Here is an 18360-nt window from a genome sequence, read left to right on the forward strand (position 1 = left end):
TAATTGAACTTCAAAATATAATTCATTATTCAAACGTCTATAATCTTTAATATACATTTTTATATTTATATTTAAATTTTAGTTTTAGTACTTTAAGTTAAACTAAACAAATTGTAAATATGATCTAAATTTTAGCTATAATGCATTTTATTTTTGTTAACATTTATTTTATAACAAGTAACAAATATATATATTTTTTTTAATCATTTTAGTAATTTTAATACTTTAAATAAAATTAGAGATTTTTTTTTAATAAGTGATTTCTAATGATTTGTCTAAATGAAAAATATTTTTCCAAGTAATGAAAGTGTATTTTTAAAATGGTTTGTTATTTTAGTTAACTTTAATAACACGGATTTGAATGCGCAATAATCCTAAAGAAATGTAAACATGAGTAAATAAATAAATAAATAATAATCTCGATTCTAAAACTGCTCAAAACGATGGCGATCATCAGTTGAGCTGTTATGGTGCAGCGTGTTTTCTCGCACCTGAGTTTGGTCTTCAGGATGTTGACCTCTCGGTTCATTGAATCGGCAGACTCGGTGGCGTCCTCCAGCTCTCGCTGTAGTTTCCTGCGGTTGGCGTTTGCTCTCTGCGCCTCCTCCTCGGCCTCCTCCAGCTGCCGCTTCAGCTGCTTCATGCGGCTGTTCAGCTTCTCAGACTGCAATCGATCGCAAACAACCGTTAACATCGCTGAACTTTAACCTGGAATAGTGTGACTGACAGGGTTTGTAATGAGCATCACCTGATCTTTAAACTGGTCTGTGTTGCGTCTCTCGTCATCCACCTGCAGAATCACCTCCTTCAGCCTCTTCTCTGTACGACGCACCAGTTTGGAGGCCTGCTGTCGCTCTCTGAACACAAACATTGTTTATTACTTTCAGCTTTTCCCCACTGTTATAAATAGATTAATTATTGGTACATTCTTATTTGTAGACCGATGGGACTTTAATCTGAAAATTGTAGTAAATGTGTTCTTTTCTCATTTAATTATATTGCTTTGTACTTTTATCAAGTCTTTGTATCTTCAAGTATCTTTTCTAATTTAATTATATCATTGTAAATTTCATTCATTGAGTTTTCTCATTTAAATTGTGAATTTAATCTATTCAGTTGTATATTTTCTAAAGTAAATATCTATCACGTATGGTAAATCGTCTAAACATGTTTAAAAATGGTTCATCGTAGATAAATGCATATGCATGTATTTGTATCCGTATTGTAATGAATTAAAAAAAAATAGATTATTGTTAATTAAAATATCTGAATATATCTATGTTTTTATGTAATTAAATGTATTATGTATTTTTTTGTAGTTGATTTGTATCTGTATTGTGAACAAATTGATTCAATATTAATTGTATATTTGTATATAATTTGTTGACTTAAAATGTAAAACAAAAACGATTTATTTATTTTGTATCTGAATTGTGAATAATATAATTTTTTTTAGAATTATAAATTGTGTATATTTGTTTATTTGTTGACCTAAATTGTATAAATTGGAAGTTAATTTCATATAATTTAATATTAATTTGTATCTCTTTGTAAACCATCTAAACATGTCTAAGCGTGTGTGTGTGTGTGTGTGTGGCAGTACTTGGTCTCGATGTCGAGCTGCTCCTCCAGCTGGATGATCTTGGCCTCCAGGGCGGCGATGGAGGCCTTGTATTTGCTCTTGACAGCTCCCTCCAGCTCGGTGAGTTTGAGCTTCAGCTCCTTGTTCTGGCGCTCCATCTGTGATCGTGCTCCCTCCAGCCGCTGGGAGGTGCTGCGCTCCGCCGTCAGCTCCACGTTGATCTGGTCCGTCTGTGGACAGAGAGACTCTGGTGAGAGCGCTGTGGGGGTCAGAGGTCAGGGGTCAGGGGTCAGAGGTCAGCGGCGCTCCTGACCTGCAGCAGGGCTCTCTTCAGCCGGTCGTTCACCAGCTCGGTGTTGTTCTGCTCCTCCTCCAGCTCCTCCTCCAGCTGAGCGATGCGCGCCTCCAGACGCCTCCTGTCCTCCGAGCCCAGGGAGCTGAGCACACAAACACAAAGGATTATGGGCCATTATACAAGATTATATCAGCCAGAAGAAATTTGTTGTGAAAAGCTGCTGTTTTTAGATGTGTTTACACAAAATTTGGCCTTTAAAAAAACACTTAACTTCAATTAAATGTCTTTTATTTTTATTATTAATTATTTATTAGCGCTAAAATGTTACAAGATAAAACATATAATAACATTTAAAAATGGTGAATTGTGAAATCTATTTAGCAAAGTGTTTAATTAAGTTTAACTGTCACATTAATCAAGTATTAACTAAAATAATCTGTATGTTTCCAAATAATGGAAGAACATCATAAGAATATTTAATCATTTTAGTAGTTGTGAATCATATTGCCTAAATAACAAACAAAATAATAATAATAAAACAATTTAATTTAAACATTTTTAAAATAAATATTTTTTGTTTATTGTTTGGATTTAAATATTTGTAAATATTAAAATAGTAGAGTGACAAGGATAAATAATGTGTTTTAGTTCATTTATAAATCCATTTATACTTTATCATTTATATACTTATTAGGAAAATCATAAAGAAAAATCATCATCAATATCTTTAAAAAAATACTGCAATAAATTATTATTATTTATTTCCAGTAGTTTTGATTTTTAATAACTATTAGATTGAAATGGTTCACAAAATAAAATGTAATATTCAAATAAATACAAATAAAATTTTTAATGCATCTTTAACGAATCTATTTCATTATAATTGATATAACTTTTAGAGAAATCGTTTTTGTTTGTATAAAACAACAAGTATCCATCAAAATAGTTATAAAAGCAGATTAATATTTTTTTGTCTTCAGTATTTGAATAGTTTGTCTCTTTCTTCCCTTCTCTTGTGTGTCTCCTCCGCTAGACACTGGTGAATGCAGAGCTGTTCCTCACCCTTTGTTGGCCATGTTGTTGATCTCGTCCTGCAGCTCGTCTCTCTCCTGCTGCGCTTGTCTCTTGGCTCGCTCCGCGGCCGCCAGCTCCTGCATTCAGACTCGTGTCAGACGCTCATGTGACCACAGCAGACTGACGACACACACACACACACACAGAGACACACACTGACCTCCTGCAGCTGGATCATCTCGGCCTCCATGCTCTTCACCTTCTTCTCGTTCTCTTTGCTCTGCGCCAGGATCTCCTCGCGGGACACACGCGTGTCCTCCAGCTCCCGCAGCAGGTCCTTCATCTGAGCCTGAAACACAAACGTGATCAGGAAACCGTTCGTAAAGCTGGTTTTCCATTACTGCTGCAGTAAGAGAACGAGACGAACCTGCACTTTCTTGAGCTGTTTGAGCGCCTCGTCTCGGTTCTTGTTGGCCTGGTCGATGGCAGCCTCCAGATCCTTCAGGTCCAGCTCCATCTTCTTCCTCGCCGCCATCGCCAGCGTGCGCTGCTTACGCTCGTCCTCCAGCTCCATCTCCATCTCACGCACCTGACACACACACACACACATGACTCATGTTTTCTAATCGACGATCATGAAACACGTTTAGTCTGTTCTCAGCTGGCACCTGTTTGAGCAGCTGTCTCTTCTTCTCCTCTCCCAGCTCGTCTCGTCCCTGCAGGTCTCTCTCGTACTGCGCCTTCATGGCCTGCATGTTGACCTCCAGACGTAGCTTGGCGTCTTCGGTGCCCTGCAGCTCGTCCTCCAGCTCCTCCAGCTGTGTCTTCATCTCCTCCAGCTGCTGCTCCATCGAGCGCTTCGACTTCTCCAGATCGTGAACCTGAGGGAGAAGCAGGAACACCGTCAGGTCTCGGGCGATCGTCTGTTGAACTGACGCTCTGAGACGATGGGAAGGTCTCTTACGCTCTTGCCCACGTCGTCTTTGGAGGACACCAGGTCCTCCATCTCGGCGCGCAGCAGTTTGTTGGTGCGGTCCATCTCGTCCTTCAGGTCTCTGATGGTGTCCAGCTCGCGGGCGAGAGCTAACACACGCGTCTCTTTCTCACGGGCCTCGGCTTCGGCGCGGTCACGCTCCTCTGCGTAACGGGCAGAGATGGACTTCTCCTCGGCCAGCATCTGAAAAACACCAGCAAACCTTCAGATCTATCTTCAGATATTAGTCAGAGTCTACAGAGGATTTATTTCTCGTGGTTCATGTCAACAAGAATCACTTTTCATGATTCTGTCCTCATTTATAAGTCGCTTTGGATTAAAACATCTGCTAAATGACTAAATGTAAATGTAATATGTTAAAATAAGAATAAAAGTATTTTAAATTATGAATAATGAAAACATTTAATTATAAACAACAACAAAAAAATGATTTTGTTTTAAATGTTTAGTTCTAAAAATGTATGTTTTTTTTCTTTTTAACAATTTTTAGAAATAGCTTTTACTTACAAAACCTGATCAAATATAACTGACATAAAATTCTTTTTACAAATAAATAAAAATAAGAGACAATAAAATTGTTTAAATTAAAAATCTTGTCATCTCCACATCATTCACAAGGTTTTATTTTAACAAACAACATCTCTAAAATGACTAAAACAAATAAACAAATGTTTTTAAATACAAAAACACAAACTTTTAAAAGCTCACAAAACAAGAAAAGCAATTATATTAAAAAAAAATTTGTCACAACACCTGATAAAATATTTAGAAATTACTAAAACGACAAAATTAAATAAATACAAATGTAATGTTTAAAATGGAAAAACTAAAACCAATTTTTTTAATTCATCTTAAGTTCAGCATTACTACAAAAATAAACATTTAAATAAACAATCTAAGATTGTTTTCTTTACAATTTCTACCCCAAATATTTCAGAACTAAACCTCTCCATGTCCATGTCCAGATATCACACTAGGAGGCTTCATTATCTATCCAGATTAGAAATGATAAAATGTAGTGTTTTAGCTTATTTTAATGAGCTTTTGGTCTTTTTTAAATGACGTTCAGTCTCTTCTTGAGAGCCGTGCTCTTCTAATCAACCCCGTCCCGATCGCAGGTCTCTCACCTGGTCGAACTTCTTCTGCTTCTTCTCCAGGTTGGAGACGATCTGTCGGAGGTGGTCCTGGTCCACCAGCATGTCGTCCAGCTCCTGCTGCAGCCGCGTCTTGGTCTTGTCCAGCTTGTCGAAGGCGGCGTTTCTCTCGTCCAGACGCTGCGTCACGGCCTCCAGGTCGCGCTGGACGCGCTTCTTGGTCTCTTCAGTGTTCTCCAGGAAACTGGCCTCCTGCTCCATCTTCTTCTTCATCTCGGCCAGCTGCAGCAGAACAGACAGAAGCTCATCACACACAGAAGAGCTACGCCAATCACTGTCACAGTGTGTGCAGCGTTTACACTTAATCTGGATTCAGTTTGGATTTAAACACAAATTAAGCCTTTCATTGAACTCATTTGGCTGAACTGGGGTATTTGTGCTTAAATTGCTTATATCTGAAATGTGACCCTGGACCAACAAAACCAGTCTTAAGTCTCTGGGGTGTATTTTTAGCAATAGCCAACAAAACATTGAAAAACTGACACTTAAGACTTAAGTTTGTGATCCAGGGTCACAGATGATAACTGGATGCCGCTTACTAAACATGTGATATGATTCGGCATAGTACTGCTTGAAATCTTCAGCATTACGCACTGAATACTACTAAAATTAAAATAATAAATAAGAGCATGTGCTATAAACTTAACAGTAGCAGTATTCCAAATTATTAAACATAATTTATAAATATTTATGACTGAATTATTATAAATTCTACAAAAAAAAAACTGAAGAAATTAAAATAAATACAAAAATAAAGAAATTAAGAAGTAACTAAAATAAATAAGTAACGTAAGAAACTAAGGAATAAGAAAATTAATTAATAAAATTACCAGCAATTAAAGAAGAAAGTTATATAATATAATTTTAAAACATTCTTATAACAATATAAAGTTACAGCAATAAGCTCTTTTTGATATTTAATAAAACAAATATCTAACAACAAAGTCAGAAACAAAAATAATAATAACAATAAAATTATCTTTAGAAATTATAATATATATATCTTACACTAATAATAATAATAATAATAATAATAATAATATTATAAAATGGCAATTAGCTCTTTAAGTTTGGTATTCAAAATAAAATAAATAAATAAATGTTTGCAATTTAACCCTTTTTTTGGTTGTGGTTTTTGTGATTTCCCAATTTTCATTTATATATATATAAATCTACTGAATAAATCTGTTGCCTGACTGCTAGTTTCAGGGTTTTGTACTTAGTAGAGATTCGCTAATTAATCATTCAGACTGTTTTGTAAAGAACTAAATGAATTCGCTGAGACGACGAATGAACACCGAATCAAACACCGTTCCGTCTTGTGAAGGTGCGTTTCCTCTTTCAGTGTTTGTGTGCAGTATCACCTGCGCCTGCATGCTGCTCATCTGTTTCTCCATGTTCCTCTTGACCTCCTCCTCCTCCTCCAGCTGCTCTCTCAGACCGCTCTGCTCGTCCTCCAGCTGACGCAGACGTGTGTTCAGCGCTAGCTTCTGCCGCGTCTCCTCCTGCAGCACTTCCTGTGAGGAGACGCCCAGCGTTCAGACAGCGAGCCAGGCACACGCACACATCCCATAATCCCCCACCACACGCACCTGTACGTCCTGCAGCTGCGACTCCACGGATGAGCAGTCCTTCGAGGCTTTGATCGACTTCCCCTCGGCCTCGCTCAGCAGAGCGTTGACGTTATCCAGCTCCGTCTGAGGAGAGACAGAGCGCCGTCACGCTAGCGCTAACCCTCCGTCAGTACATTAGCATCTATCGATCGAGCTGGTTCTCTCACCTGCATCTTGGCGACTTTCTCGGCGAATTCGAAGCGCTGGCGTTCGCTCTCGGCGTGTTTGACCTGCAGCTCCTGCAGCAGCGTCTCAGCTTTCTTCCTGCGCTGCTCCGACTCTCCTTTGCCCTGCATCAGCGTCTTCAGCTCGATCTGCAGCTCGTTCCTCTCCGACTCCAGAGCCTGTTTGGTCTTCTCCACCGACACCTTGTTCTGCAAACAGAGACGCAGAGACTCAGAGACTCAGGAGCTGTTAAACACACATCTGACACTGTTCTCAGAGTGAAGGAGAGCGTCTCGTACCCGCTTGACCTGCTCCAGCTGCTCGTTGAGCTCGTCGAAGGCCTGACCGTGCTTCTGTCTCATCTCGGCCACCAGCTGCTCGTGAACTTTAGCCTCGTCCTCCAGAGTCTTCTTCAGGTGAGCCACTTCAGTCTCACGCTTCGTCCTGCAGCAAACACCATCACACATGACTCACATCACTGCTTCTGTAGTAACATCCAGGAAAACGACTCTGATGCCAGGAGAAATGGCTGCTTTGAGGGAGTTTAAATATTTAAAAGAACCAACTCAAAAAATAAAAAGAGAAAAATATATAATGAGAATAATACAATAATTTTTTTAACAATTTAATACAATTATTTTTTATTATTATTTTATCTAATTATAAAATAATAATAAAAAAAATATTTATTAAATAATACATTATTTTATCTATTTTATCCATGATAGGTAAAAAAAATTGATAGCCTGAATGCACTGTAAGTCGCTTTGGATAAAAGCGTCTGCTAAATGCATAAATTGAATTGAAAACTGTAATTCAACCGTAGTTTTAAATTGATAATGAATATTTAATATAATGAAAATTTTACAAACTATAATAGTAGGATGCAATTATTTTATATTATCATCATAAGACGAATCATAAAAATAAAGAATTGTAATGCAATTGTACTGTTAAATACAAATAAATATCTATCGATCAAAATAAAATGCATAACAATATTAAAATTATTATTTTAATACTACTATTATTATTACTTTCATTCTAACTATAAAGGAAAAACTGCAATGAATTTGCACCATTAAATTAAAAAAATATATCTAAGAAAATAAAACAAAGAAATTTGATATTATTACTTTAACATTATTCTACCATATTTGTAACATAAAAATGAGTAACTATACTATTATGCAATTGTGTAAATAAAAAATATATAATGCAAACTGCAAAAAAAAAAAAAAAAAAAAAAGATTATCTAATAATATAAAAACACAATAATATGAGTGTTGTAAATATTTTAGTCTATAATAATAAAAAGTACCAATATTAGCGTATCAAACACTTTTTAATTTGACTCCAGGAAGACCTTTATAAGATCTTCTCCAGTCCACACAAGTGTAGTAAATGAAGCAGACATGAACTGGAAGTAGATGTGAGTGTTATAATCACCCACACACACACACACACAGACCTGAGCTCCTGCTGCGCGGCGGTGGAGTCCAGCGTGTCCTCCAGCTCCGTCTTCAGCGCCTCCAGCTCTTCTCCCAGGTCTCTCCGGTGTTTCTCGGCTTTGGTTCGAGCCGCTCGCTCCAGCTCCAGATCCTCCTGAAGCTCGCTCAGCTGAGCCTCCAGCTCCCGGATCTTCTTCTGCGCCAGATTCTTCTGAGCCGCCTCCTCCTCGATCCTGACGGGACACACAGACACTCGTGAGCTGGGATCAGTGGTGAGGAGATGCTCGACTGTGATTGGACGCGGCGTGCTCTCACCTGGCGAGCGCCTCCTGAAGCTCCTCCTCCTTCTTGGCGAGCTGTGCCCGTAGTTCGGCGATCTGCGCCTGCAGCTCTGCGATCTGATCGGTAAGCTCTGTAGAGTCGCCCTCCAGCTTCCTGCGGTTCTTCTCCAGCTCCTGACGCTGCTTCTCCTCGCGACGCAGACGGTCTGCAGCATTGGTGTTCATTTACTCACTCTGCTTTCATTCACTTAACACTTCCGACATTTTAATGCTACAAGTAGCTGAAGCATCATACTTTCTGTTTCTGGGATTATTGAGATAAATTATGTTCGTAAACTGTATAAAATATCGGTAATTTAGACATTCAGTTCACTATTATTTTGGGTGTCAGGAACAAAATGTTGAAGTAATGTTATATATATATATAAATAATATAGCATAGTTTATCATTTATTTGCAAAATGTTATATATATATATATATATATATATACCATATTTTGCATTTTGCTATTGTTTGATGTTATAATTATATACAATGTTTAATTAATATTACACATTTAATACGAATATCATATATTATACATTATACCATTCATATATTATAAATGATACATTTTATGCATTATGCTAGATTGAAATATTAAATATTATTATTTTGCATATTACATTAATTATATATTAGGAACAATATACATAGTTTTGTATTAAACATGAATGCAACCTTATGAATTTCACTTGTGCTATATTTTATATGGCTTATATATATATATCATAAATAAGCATTTAGTTATCTATTTTATTATGAATTGCTTAGTTTAGTCCTCTTTTCTAAGTCACTGTTTTATAAAAGCGTCTGCTGAATGAATGACTGGTCTGTCTCGATCTCTGTGTTCTTTGCTCACCCTCCAGGTCGGTGATCATGGCCTCGTGCTTGTTCTTCAGTTTCTGTAAGCTCTTGGACTTCTCCTCCTCCTCGGCCAGGTTGGTGGTGAACTCAGCGATGCGTTCCTCCAGGAGTTTCTTCTCCTGCGTGACCAGACCAACAGTGAGAAGAGCAGCCAGCGTTTGAACAGACTCTCAGATCAACCTGACGAGCGCACAGACCTTGGAGAGCTTGTTGTTGTGGTCGTCCAGCACCATCACGTCCTCCTCGGTCTTCTTGAGTTTGGCCTCCATGGTGACCTTCTCCAGCTGGAGCTTCTGGCGCGCCGCCTCCTCCTCGTCCAGCTGCTGCTCCAGGTCGGCGATGTTCTGCTGCATCTTCTTCTTCTCCGTCTGCAGGTGATTGGCCCGCTCCTCCTCCTCCTCCACGCGGGCCTCCAGGTCGTGCAGGATCTCCTCCAGCTCCTGCTTCTTGGCCACCAGACGGTTCCTCATCTCGTCGGCCTCGGCGCACAGATCCATCTCCGCCTGCAGCTGCTCCTGAAGAGCCTGCTTCTCCTGGCCCAGCTGCACACACCAACAACATTAACATTCACACTTACAGTCTCGTTAGGAATCTGTATAAATAAAGAACAAATACTAGAAAATAAAACAGGAAAAATACATATTCCACAATGTATAATGAATGTAAAATACAGCATAAAAGGTTTAATTCATAATATACAATATGTTAAATATATCACAATATACATTAAATGTAGCATACTTTATTATTTATATATAAATACAAATATATACTTACATATTATAATCAATCGAAGATATAGAGTGATTCACAATTAATAATTAATGCATAATATAACTGTAACTGGTAATATGTAATTAATATAATTAATTTAAAATATAAAAATCATAATATATTATATATAATTTATGTAAACTGCAGCACAATGTTTATAAAATGTCTATAATGTGAAATACAGCATATGCGCAATTTATAATAAAGTTTGGATAAAATAGCATCGTTTATATATATATATAGAGTAATACATAATGCACATGTGAAATATAACATGCATACAATTGATAATATGGAAAGCTAATTTAAAATGTAGCATAATTTATAACATATTAAATTAAACTAAATAAAAAAAATATACTGTAAAATTTTGCATGACATACTTAATTCATATTTACATGCATAAATACAATTTTGCACCACATTTTGCATTTTAAAATGCACCATATATAGACACCAAATTATGTATCATTCATAACATATAGCAGATTTAAAATAATATTGATAATAATCATATGTAAAATGAAACTATAGCATGAGATACATATAAATATAACTGAAAAAAGTAAAGATATAAGAGTGTAAGCAGTATTCTGTTACCTGCTTCTGTTTGTCCTCCATCTCCTTCAGCTGCTGTTCAGCCACCATCTGCTTCTCCCGAACTTTGTGGAGCTCCTCGTCTTTGGCCTGCATCTCCTCTTCCTGTCGGCTCACCTGCAGCAGCGGCTTCACCTGAAGCACACACACACACACACACACACACACACACACGGCATCAGCACAGAGCACATCTCAAGAGCAACAGTCATCTGAACATGTGTGTGTGTCACTAACCTTAGTGAAGAGTCTCCACCACTGCCAGTTCCTGAGCTTCAGATACGCAGAGCAGTTCCTCTGGATCACCCTCATGGCCGTCAGCTGCTGCTGTCTCTTAGCGAACGCCCTGAACCACACAAACACACACACACACCGGTAAACACCACATCTGTGGACTTTACAATCACCTGCATGTCTAGATTCTACCACATTTTCTGACTAATATTCTAGCAACTTCTTCAAACTACACTGCACCCCAATGCTCTGGCATTGTTTATAGTAAACCCAATAACCTGAATAACCTCTAATCCCAGTAAACTGGCTAAGAGCATAGCAACAGCCTAGCAATCACCCAGAACACAGTAGACACATGCTAAGAGTCACATCTTCCACCTGATACCAACTGCATCTGACGAGCAAAAACTCATTAGCAAATCATTTTGTCACTGTATACAGGGCCCTATGAAATCAGTTTTATTTTTTCCCAAATTCCATTTATTCTGATTAAATTTTTCTGGATTCTATTTTTTTCTGTTTACATTTTTCTCAAATTCTTTTTAATGGTTAAATTTAATTGTATTAATCATAAAGCATGTCTAATTAATTAAAATCATTACACATACATTTTCACAACAATTTATTAAAAGTTTAACAAAAACTACATGTTTAGGGCCCCTATAAAATGTTTATCACCATATGTTTTATTGTTGCCTAATTCTGTGTTTTAGCATTATTTAAATGCATAAAACAACTTAATTTATTCAAATATTTTCTTAAAATAGCCTTATAAAATGTTTTTCCCCCTCAGAAATTCTGTGTATTTACATTTTTCTGGTTTCATTCATTAATTTTTTTCTTTTAATTACTGAAAATTAAGCAAACCTTATTTTTTGGTAAACAAAGGGGATTTACTATTAAAAATAAAACATGGAAGAAATGTTGTGTGATTATTTCTTAAAAAAATAATGTTTGTTTCATTTTAGTAGTAGTAGGCTATGTTCTGCTGAACAATAGTAATACATTACTGGCAAACACTTGTCTTTAAATTAAACCGGACTTTTATTTTGACGGGTTGCCGTGAATACCTTTACAGTTCTGTGTATGTGATGTGACGCTAGTTTAACTCAAATCAAATGTTCAAATGCTCATGAAGTGACTCTCAGAGCAGTTCTGGAGATGTTGTTCATGTGTTCACGTCCTCATTTAGTAAGACGACAGAAGCCGAAATCACCGCGAGCGTCAACGCGCACTTCAGTGTGTGTAATAAACAAAGTCGCGCTTCTGCGCCATTCATTAACACATAAAATACAGGGTTCATATTTAAATAGCTTAATATTTACAGATATTAATACAAATCGCAATTTGATGTAAGTGCAATGACCAACTTTAGATTCATTCATCAAAAATTTGACAAATTCTGTGACATTCCGAGTTAAACTGTAAATTCCGTTTTTATGACTGGATTCAGCGATTCCGTCCACGTTTTCTGAATAGCGGAAATCATAGGGTCATAAGTATAGTACAAAACATGTTCTATTTGGAGTGAATATTGTGTTAATTTGACTTCAGCAGCTTTATGCATCTCATTAACTGTCATTAAACTCTATAACATGTGTAGTGAGACTCACTTGCGGGCGACGTATCCACGGCACCAGGCCTGAAAGTTAATGATGACGTCTGTGATCTTCATATCACGCTCCTCCTCCAGGTGAGCCAACACTCCGGCGCGGAAAAACACTTTGCTCTGTCCGATCCGGAACAGGTTTGGATCCAGCTCCAGCGCTTTGATCTGACAACACAGATGAACCACAGTTTAGAAGACTTCATGAAGTAACTTTAAAACCAGTTGATTTCACTGTAAAACGGGTCTCACCATCAGCACACAAGCCTGTTTGCCATCCATGAAGCCCTTGGGAATGGAGTTGGGCGTGAGGATTTCATACCTGAGCGATAAAACACAAAACTTGGTTAACATCAATGGAAACATGCAATCAGGTCTAGCATTAGCAAGAACTAATCATAATTAATCAGATTCAGACTTTACGTAAAACAGATTCTTAAGAGGGATAAGGAAGGACTTTATTCATGTGAAAAGTTGTGGTCAGAGAAAGCAGCGAACCTCTGTCTGAACTCCTGGAAGACGATGCGGTTGGGGAATCCCTGTCTGCAGATACGGATTCCCTCCAGGACACCGTTACACCTGAGCTGATCCAGAACCAGATGAGGTTCCAACTTACCAGCCTGAGGCACAAAACACAAACATTTATAATGAATTCATGGCAAAAAAATTTTTTTACAGTAATTTGTTGGTCCTCAATCTAAAATTTTTATTGTTCTTGGTGTGAACGCCAATAATAGTTACCTTTCCAGCTATCTTATAGTTATCATTGTTGGTGCAAGCACTAATATAGTTATCGTTATATCCATCTCTATTGTTTCCATTGTTTGTGCAAGCGTCACTATACTTATTTTATCTTTATAGCTACCATTCTTTGTGTGAACACTAACACCATTCCTATTATAGCTATTTTAAATAGATACTGCACTTGGTGTGGACACTAATACAGTTTTTGTTATAACTATATTTACAGATATCGTTCTTAGTGTTAACGCTAATATCGTTATCATTATTGGTGTTAATTCTAATATAATTATCATTAAAACTACCTTTACAATTATCAGATTTGGTGTGGACACTAATATAATTCATCATTATAGCCATCTGTATATTCTTCGTTCTTGGCGAGAATGCAAATATATTTGTCATCTATGCAATCTTTATAGTTATTGTTCTTGGTACGAATGCTAATATTGTTATAATTTAAGTTATCTTTATAGTTCTTGCATTTGGTGTAGATGCTAATACAGTTATCGTTATAGCTAATATAGTTATTTAGTCTGGACGCTAATACAGTTATCGTTATCATTATAGCTAATATAATTATTATTTGGTATGGACGCTAATACAGTTATCGTTATAGCTAATATAGTTATTTGGTCTGGATGCTAATTCAGTTATCGTTATAGCTAATATAGTTATTATTTGGTCTGGGCGCTAATACGGTTATCGTTATAGCTAATATAGTTATTTGGTCTGGACGCTAATACAGTCATCGTTATAGCTAATATAGTTATTATTTGGTCTGGACGCTAATACAGTTATCGTTACAGCCAATATAGTTATTATTTGGTGTGGATGCTAATACAGTTATCGTTATAGCTAATACAGTTATTATTTGGTTTGGACGCTAATACAGTTATCGTTATAGCTAATATAGTTATTATTTGGTGCGAATGCCAATACAGTTATCGTTATAGCTAATACAGTTATTATTTGGTCTGGACGCTAATACAGTTATCGTCACAGCTAATATAGTTATTATTTGGTCTGGACGCTAATACAGTTAGCGTTATAGCTAGTACAGTTATTATTTGGTCTGGACGCTAATACAGTTATTGTTATAGCTAATATAGTAATTATTAGGTCTGGACGCTAATACAGTTATCGTTATTGCTAATATAGTTATTATTTGGTGCTGCGAATGCTAATACAGTTATCGTTATAGCTAATACAGTTAATATTTGGTCTGGACGCTAATACAGTTATCGTTATAGCTAGTACAGTTATTATTTGGTCTGGACGCTAATACGGTTATCGTTATAGCCAATACAGTTATTATTTGGTCTGGACGCTAATACAGTTATCATTATAGCTAATATAGTTATTTGGTCTGGACGCTAATACAGTTATCGTTATAGCTAATTTAATTATTATTTGGTCTGGAAGCTAATACAGTTATCATTATAGCTAATACAGTTATTTTTTGGTCTGGACGCTAATACAGTTATCGTTATAGCTAATATAGTTATTATTTGGTGCGAATGCCAATACAGTTATCGTTATAGCTAATACAGTTATTATTTGGTCTGGACGCTAATACAGTTATCGTCACAGCTAATATAGTTATTATTTGGCCTGGATGCTAATACAGTTATCGTTATAGATAGTACAGTTATTATTTGGTCTGGACGCTAATACAGTTATTGTTACAGCTAATATAGTTATTATTTGGTCTGGACGCTAATACAGTTATCGTTATAGATAATACAGTTATTATTTGGTCTGGACGCTAATACAGTTATCGTTATAGCTAGTACAGTTATAATAATAATAATAATAATACATTTTATTTATAAAGCACTTTACATTTTAAAGAAAATCTCAAAGTGCTACAATAAAAGCAGAAAAAAAAATCTAACAATTAAGTTAAAAAAACAACTGCCAACTAAAACTAACAAAATTAAACATGAAAAAAAAAGTTTTAAACATTGAAAGACTTTTTAAAAAGATAAGTTTTTAAGTCCTTTTTAAAACCATTTGTATTTTGTGGAGCCCTCAAGTGTTCAGGAAGAGCATTCCAGAGCCGAGGGGCCGCGGCACAGAAGGCTCTGTCCCCAATTGTACGGGACTTACGGGACAGTTATTATTTGGTCTGGACGCTAATACAGCTATTGTTACAGCTAATATAGTTATTATTTGGTCTGGATGCTAATACAGTTATCGTTATAGCTAATACAGTTATTATTTGGTCTGGACGCAAATACAGTTATTGTTATAGCTAATATAGTTATTTGGTCTGGACGCTAATACAGTTATTGTTATAGCTATCTTTACAGTTTTCCCTGCTTTGGTGTGAATGCTAATGAAGCGCTGTTCAATAGTTTTTGGTCTTGACATAAAAACTAATATAGTTATTTTCATAGTGATCTTAACTGCTGTCTTTATTGGTGTGGATATAAATATCTAATATGGCTATTTTAAGAAAAAACACATAATCTGGTACCTTTTTCTCGTGGTTGGGAATGATGCAGCGGACGAAGTTGGGGTTGGTGTTTTTGAGCGTAGCCATGAGTTTGGACAGCTGCTCCTTATAGAGCTGCCCGACCGTCCGGAACATTCCCTTACGGGTCTTAAACGCTCCCGGCAGCTCCGACATGCCGGCCACCTTATCCAGACCCACGATACGGTCCACTGAGAGACAGACAGACACAGAGAGACAGACAGTCACTGCGCAGTAAGAGCTTCATCTCAGGCATGCAGTCTGGTCATGATGTGAAAACTGCCCACAGTTCAGTGGGTCAAACACACGTCAGCACTGGTGACAAACCACAGACACACACACGATGCTGGTGAAAAGTGGGGTGGGGGACACACGGGAAAATGACTCAAATCAATGCAGTGCAGGTGACACGTACGTGTGTGTGTGTGTGTGTGTGTGTGTGTGGTCAAGGGTCCAAAATAAACAATCACCTCGTTCATGAGAACACAAGTTGAATATAATGACACAGATTTCAGCACAATCTCACGAACAACTCATTCTTCCCGTGTTTCATGAATGAGGCTCAAAGAGCACAAAAGAAGAGTGAAAACTCACTTTGGCAAGTAATTTTTTATTGTTTTTATCTTTTTTTTTTTTTTTTTTTTGGCCAGAAAGGAAGATGGCAGGAAATGTAATTGAAAGAAATGATTGCCATAACTCAAATGATGCATGTTATGCACTGAATTCACACTGGATTTTATTAACGGAGTAACATTTAAAAGCAGGGCTGTTGTCATTAACTAAAAATTTAAACTAAATAGATCATATTAATTAAATATTAAGAAATTAAAATAGTTAAAAATAAGATATATTTAACTTAAACAGTAATTCATAGAAACACACTAATAGAGTGACAAAAGCACATAAATATATCCAAATCCTGAATTTAAATGGAAACTTAAATAATTTCTATCCACAAATACATTGTAGAAAGTGTTAATTTATAAACATTATTAACAGTAATATTAATTGCACAAAAAAAAATAAAAAAATAAAACATTTATGCCAAAAATAAATGCATTAAGATATAGTACACTGAAACTTTTTTCAAGCTGAAAATAGGTTCCTTATATATTATTTATTTATTTATAAAATATTTTTAACATTTAATCAATATAGATTTTTATATATATATATGTTTTTGTGAGACTGGCAAGTGTATGATGCTGAACACCAGTGGAAAAACAGCTACTAATTATTTTATATAATACAAAATCAATTTTATTCTCATGGAGTTTTTATACAGCAGTCATTGCCAGGTTTGCCTAAAGTGAATTTTGGACCCTGTGTGTGTGTGTGTGTGTGTGTGTGTGTGTGTGTGTGTAACTGCATACTGTGGACTGTGGTCATGTTTCACTGGTGAGAACAGAACCAAACCCATGCAGTTTATACCCATTTCTGCAGTACCACAGACCAACAGCGGGGGCGCCAAAGCACACTATATTACACAGAGAGGAGAGACAGCAGAAATATCAGAGACATATCTCAACACCTCAGAGGAACACAGTCACGCAGGACAGCTGAGGAAGAGAACGTCACGGGAGAGAGAGAGAGAAAAACCAAAGATGTCACCTGGCTCTAAATGAAGGTAAGGAAAACGCTGATAGAAATAAGCTCTCTGACAGTTCTGGACCTCTGAGAGAGACGGACAGATGGGAGATGGTGTGTACAGAGGTCCAGGAGGACGTGAAACAAGGGGTGGATGGATGGATGTATGGATGGATGGAGAGGGGAAGAAACAGAGGACCAAACACCAGCAGAAGAGAACAAATCCAGTGAGTTTCCACCCATGTCGGCATGAAAAAGGTGCCCAGAGTGTAAATACGTTAGTCATGTACCCCTTTGTTGAGTTTAGCAGTTTAACTCCCTTGTGTCTTATACATTTCTTCAGCATTTATAGTTTTTCTCCACAACTTATGTATTTAAGAGCTGATCCAGTGTGATCTTTCGACTCACCGTCTTTCCACAGCTCTGAAACAAACTTGTCGGTGGATTGATTGAGCAAAGTGGCCACATTATCGTTCAGCGGGTCCATGTTCTTCATCAGCCACTCATCCGCCTTGTAATCCACCTGAGAAACACAGTCACAGATGTCTAAAATTCCCAAATAAGGCTATGAAATCGCACATGGGTTCAGACGAGGAATAAATCAGCACCTTTCCAGCATAGTGCATGATGCAGAAATCTGCCTCGTCCTTCAGTTTCTTGGGCTTGTGGAACTTGGGATGCGTCCCCTGCTCCTGTAGGACCTTCTCCACGAAGCTCTTGTCCGTGGCTTTGGGGAACCAGCACTCCTCATCCAGGAGAGCCAGGATTCCTGGAGGACTGGCCTGGAAACATGCAACACAGATTACAATCAAAGTTTTTATCATCAGGAGATCATAACTCAGGAAGATCAGGAAATCAAACTGAATTTAGTATTTTGAAAGTAAA

The 18360-nt window shown here is 36.9% G+C and overlaps 1 protein-coding gene across 3 annotated transcripts in view; it reads right to left on the reverse strand.

Annotated features, from left to right (window-relative positions):
• The window catches only part of LOC113067755 (myosin-9-like), a 30388-nt gene that overhangs the window by 698 nt on the left and 11330 nt on the right, over positions 1 to 18360 (reverse strand). For 2 of the 3 annotated variants that reach the window (XM_026240209.1, XM_026240208.1), the window contains 26 exons: positions 18084 to 18257; positions 17884 to 17998; positions 15892 to 16079; positions 13167 to 13288; positions 12921 to 12990; positions 12676 to 12836; positions 11066 to 11174; positions 10832 to 10963; positions 9655 to 9999; positions 9453 to 9576; positions 8584 to 8755; positions 8289 to 8501; positions 7117 to 7261; positions 6820 to 7026; positions 6632 to 6736; positions 6404 to 6556; positions 5013 to 5261; positions 3856 to 4068; positions 3560 to 3772; positions 3319 to 3480; positions 3112 to 3240; positions 2940 to 3028; positions 1896 to 2019; positions 1604 to 1812; positions 749 to 857; positions 492 to 664 (listed from right to left, as the gene is read on the reverse strand). In XM_026240209.1, the coding sequence (XP_026095994.1) occupies positions 492 to 664; positions 749 to 857; positions 1604 to 1812; positions 1896 to 2019; positions 2940 to 3028; positions 3112 to 3240; positions 3319 to 3480; positions 3560 to 3772; positions 3856 to 4068; positions 5013 to 5261; positions 6404 to 6556; positions 6632 to 6736; positions 6820 to 7026; positions 7117 to 7261; positions 8289 to 8501; positions 8584 to 8755; positions 9453 to 9576; positions 9655 to 9999; positions 10832 to 10963; positions 11066 to 11174; positions 12676 to 12836; positions 12921 to 12990; positions 13167 to 13288; positions 15892 to 16079; positions 17884 to 17998; positions 18084 to 18257 (4205 nt within the window). Of the gene's footprint in view, positions 1 to 491; positions 665 to 748; positions 858 to 1603; positions 1813 to 1895; positions 2020 to 2939; positions 3029 to 3111; positions 3241 to 3318; positions 3481 to 3559; positions 3773 to 3855; positions 4069 to 5012; positions 5262 to 6403; positions 6557 to 6631; positions 6737 to 6819; positions 7027 to 7116; positions 7262 to 8288; positions 8502 to 8583; positions 8756 to 9452; positions 9577 to 9654; positions 10000 to 10831; positions 10964 to 11065; positions 11175 to 12675; positions 12837 to 12920; positions 12991 to 13166; positions 13289 to 15891; positions 16080 to 17487; positions 17563 to 17883; positions 17999 to 18083; positions 18258 to 18360 lie in introns of all 3 variants that reach the window. The other variant, XM_026240210.1, reaches the window with a different exon arrangement.

Source organism: Carassius auratus, linkage group LG28B (assembly GCF_003368295.1).
Source record: "Carassius auratus strain Wakin linkage group LG28B, ASM336829v1, whole genome shotgun sequence".
NCBI classification, from domain to species: domain Eukaryota; kingdom Metazoa; phylum Chordata; class Actinopteri; order Cypriniformes; family Cyprinidae; genus Carassius; species Carassius auratus.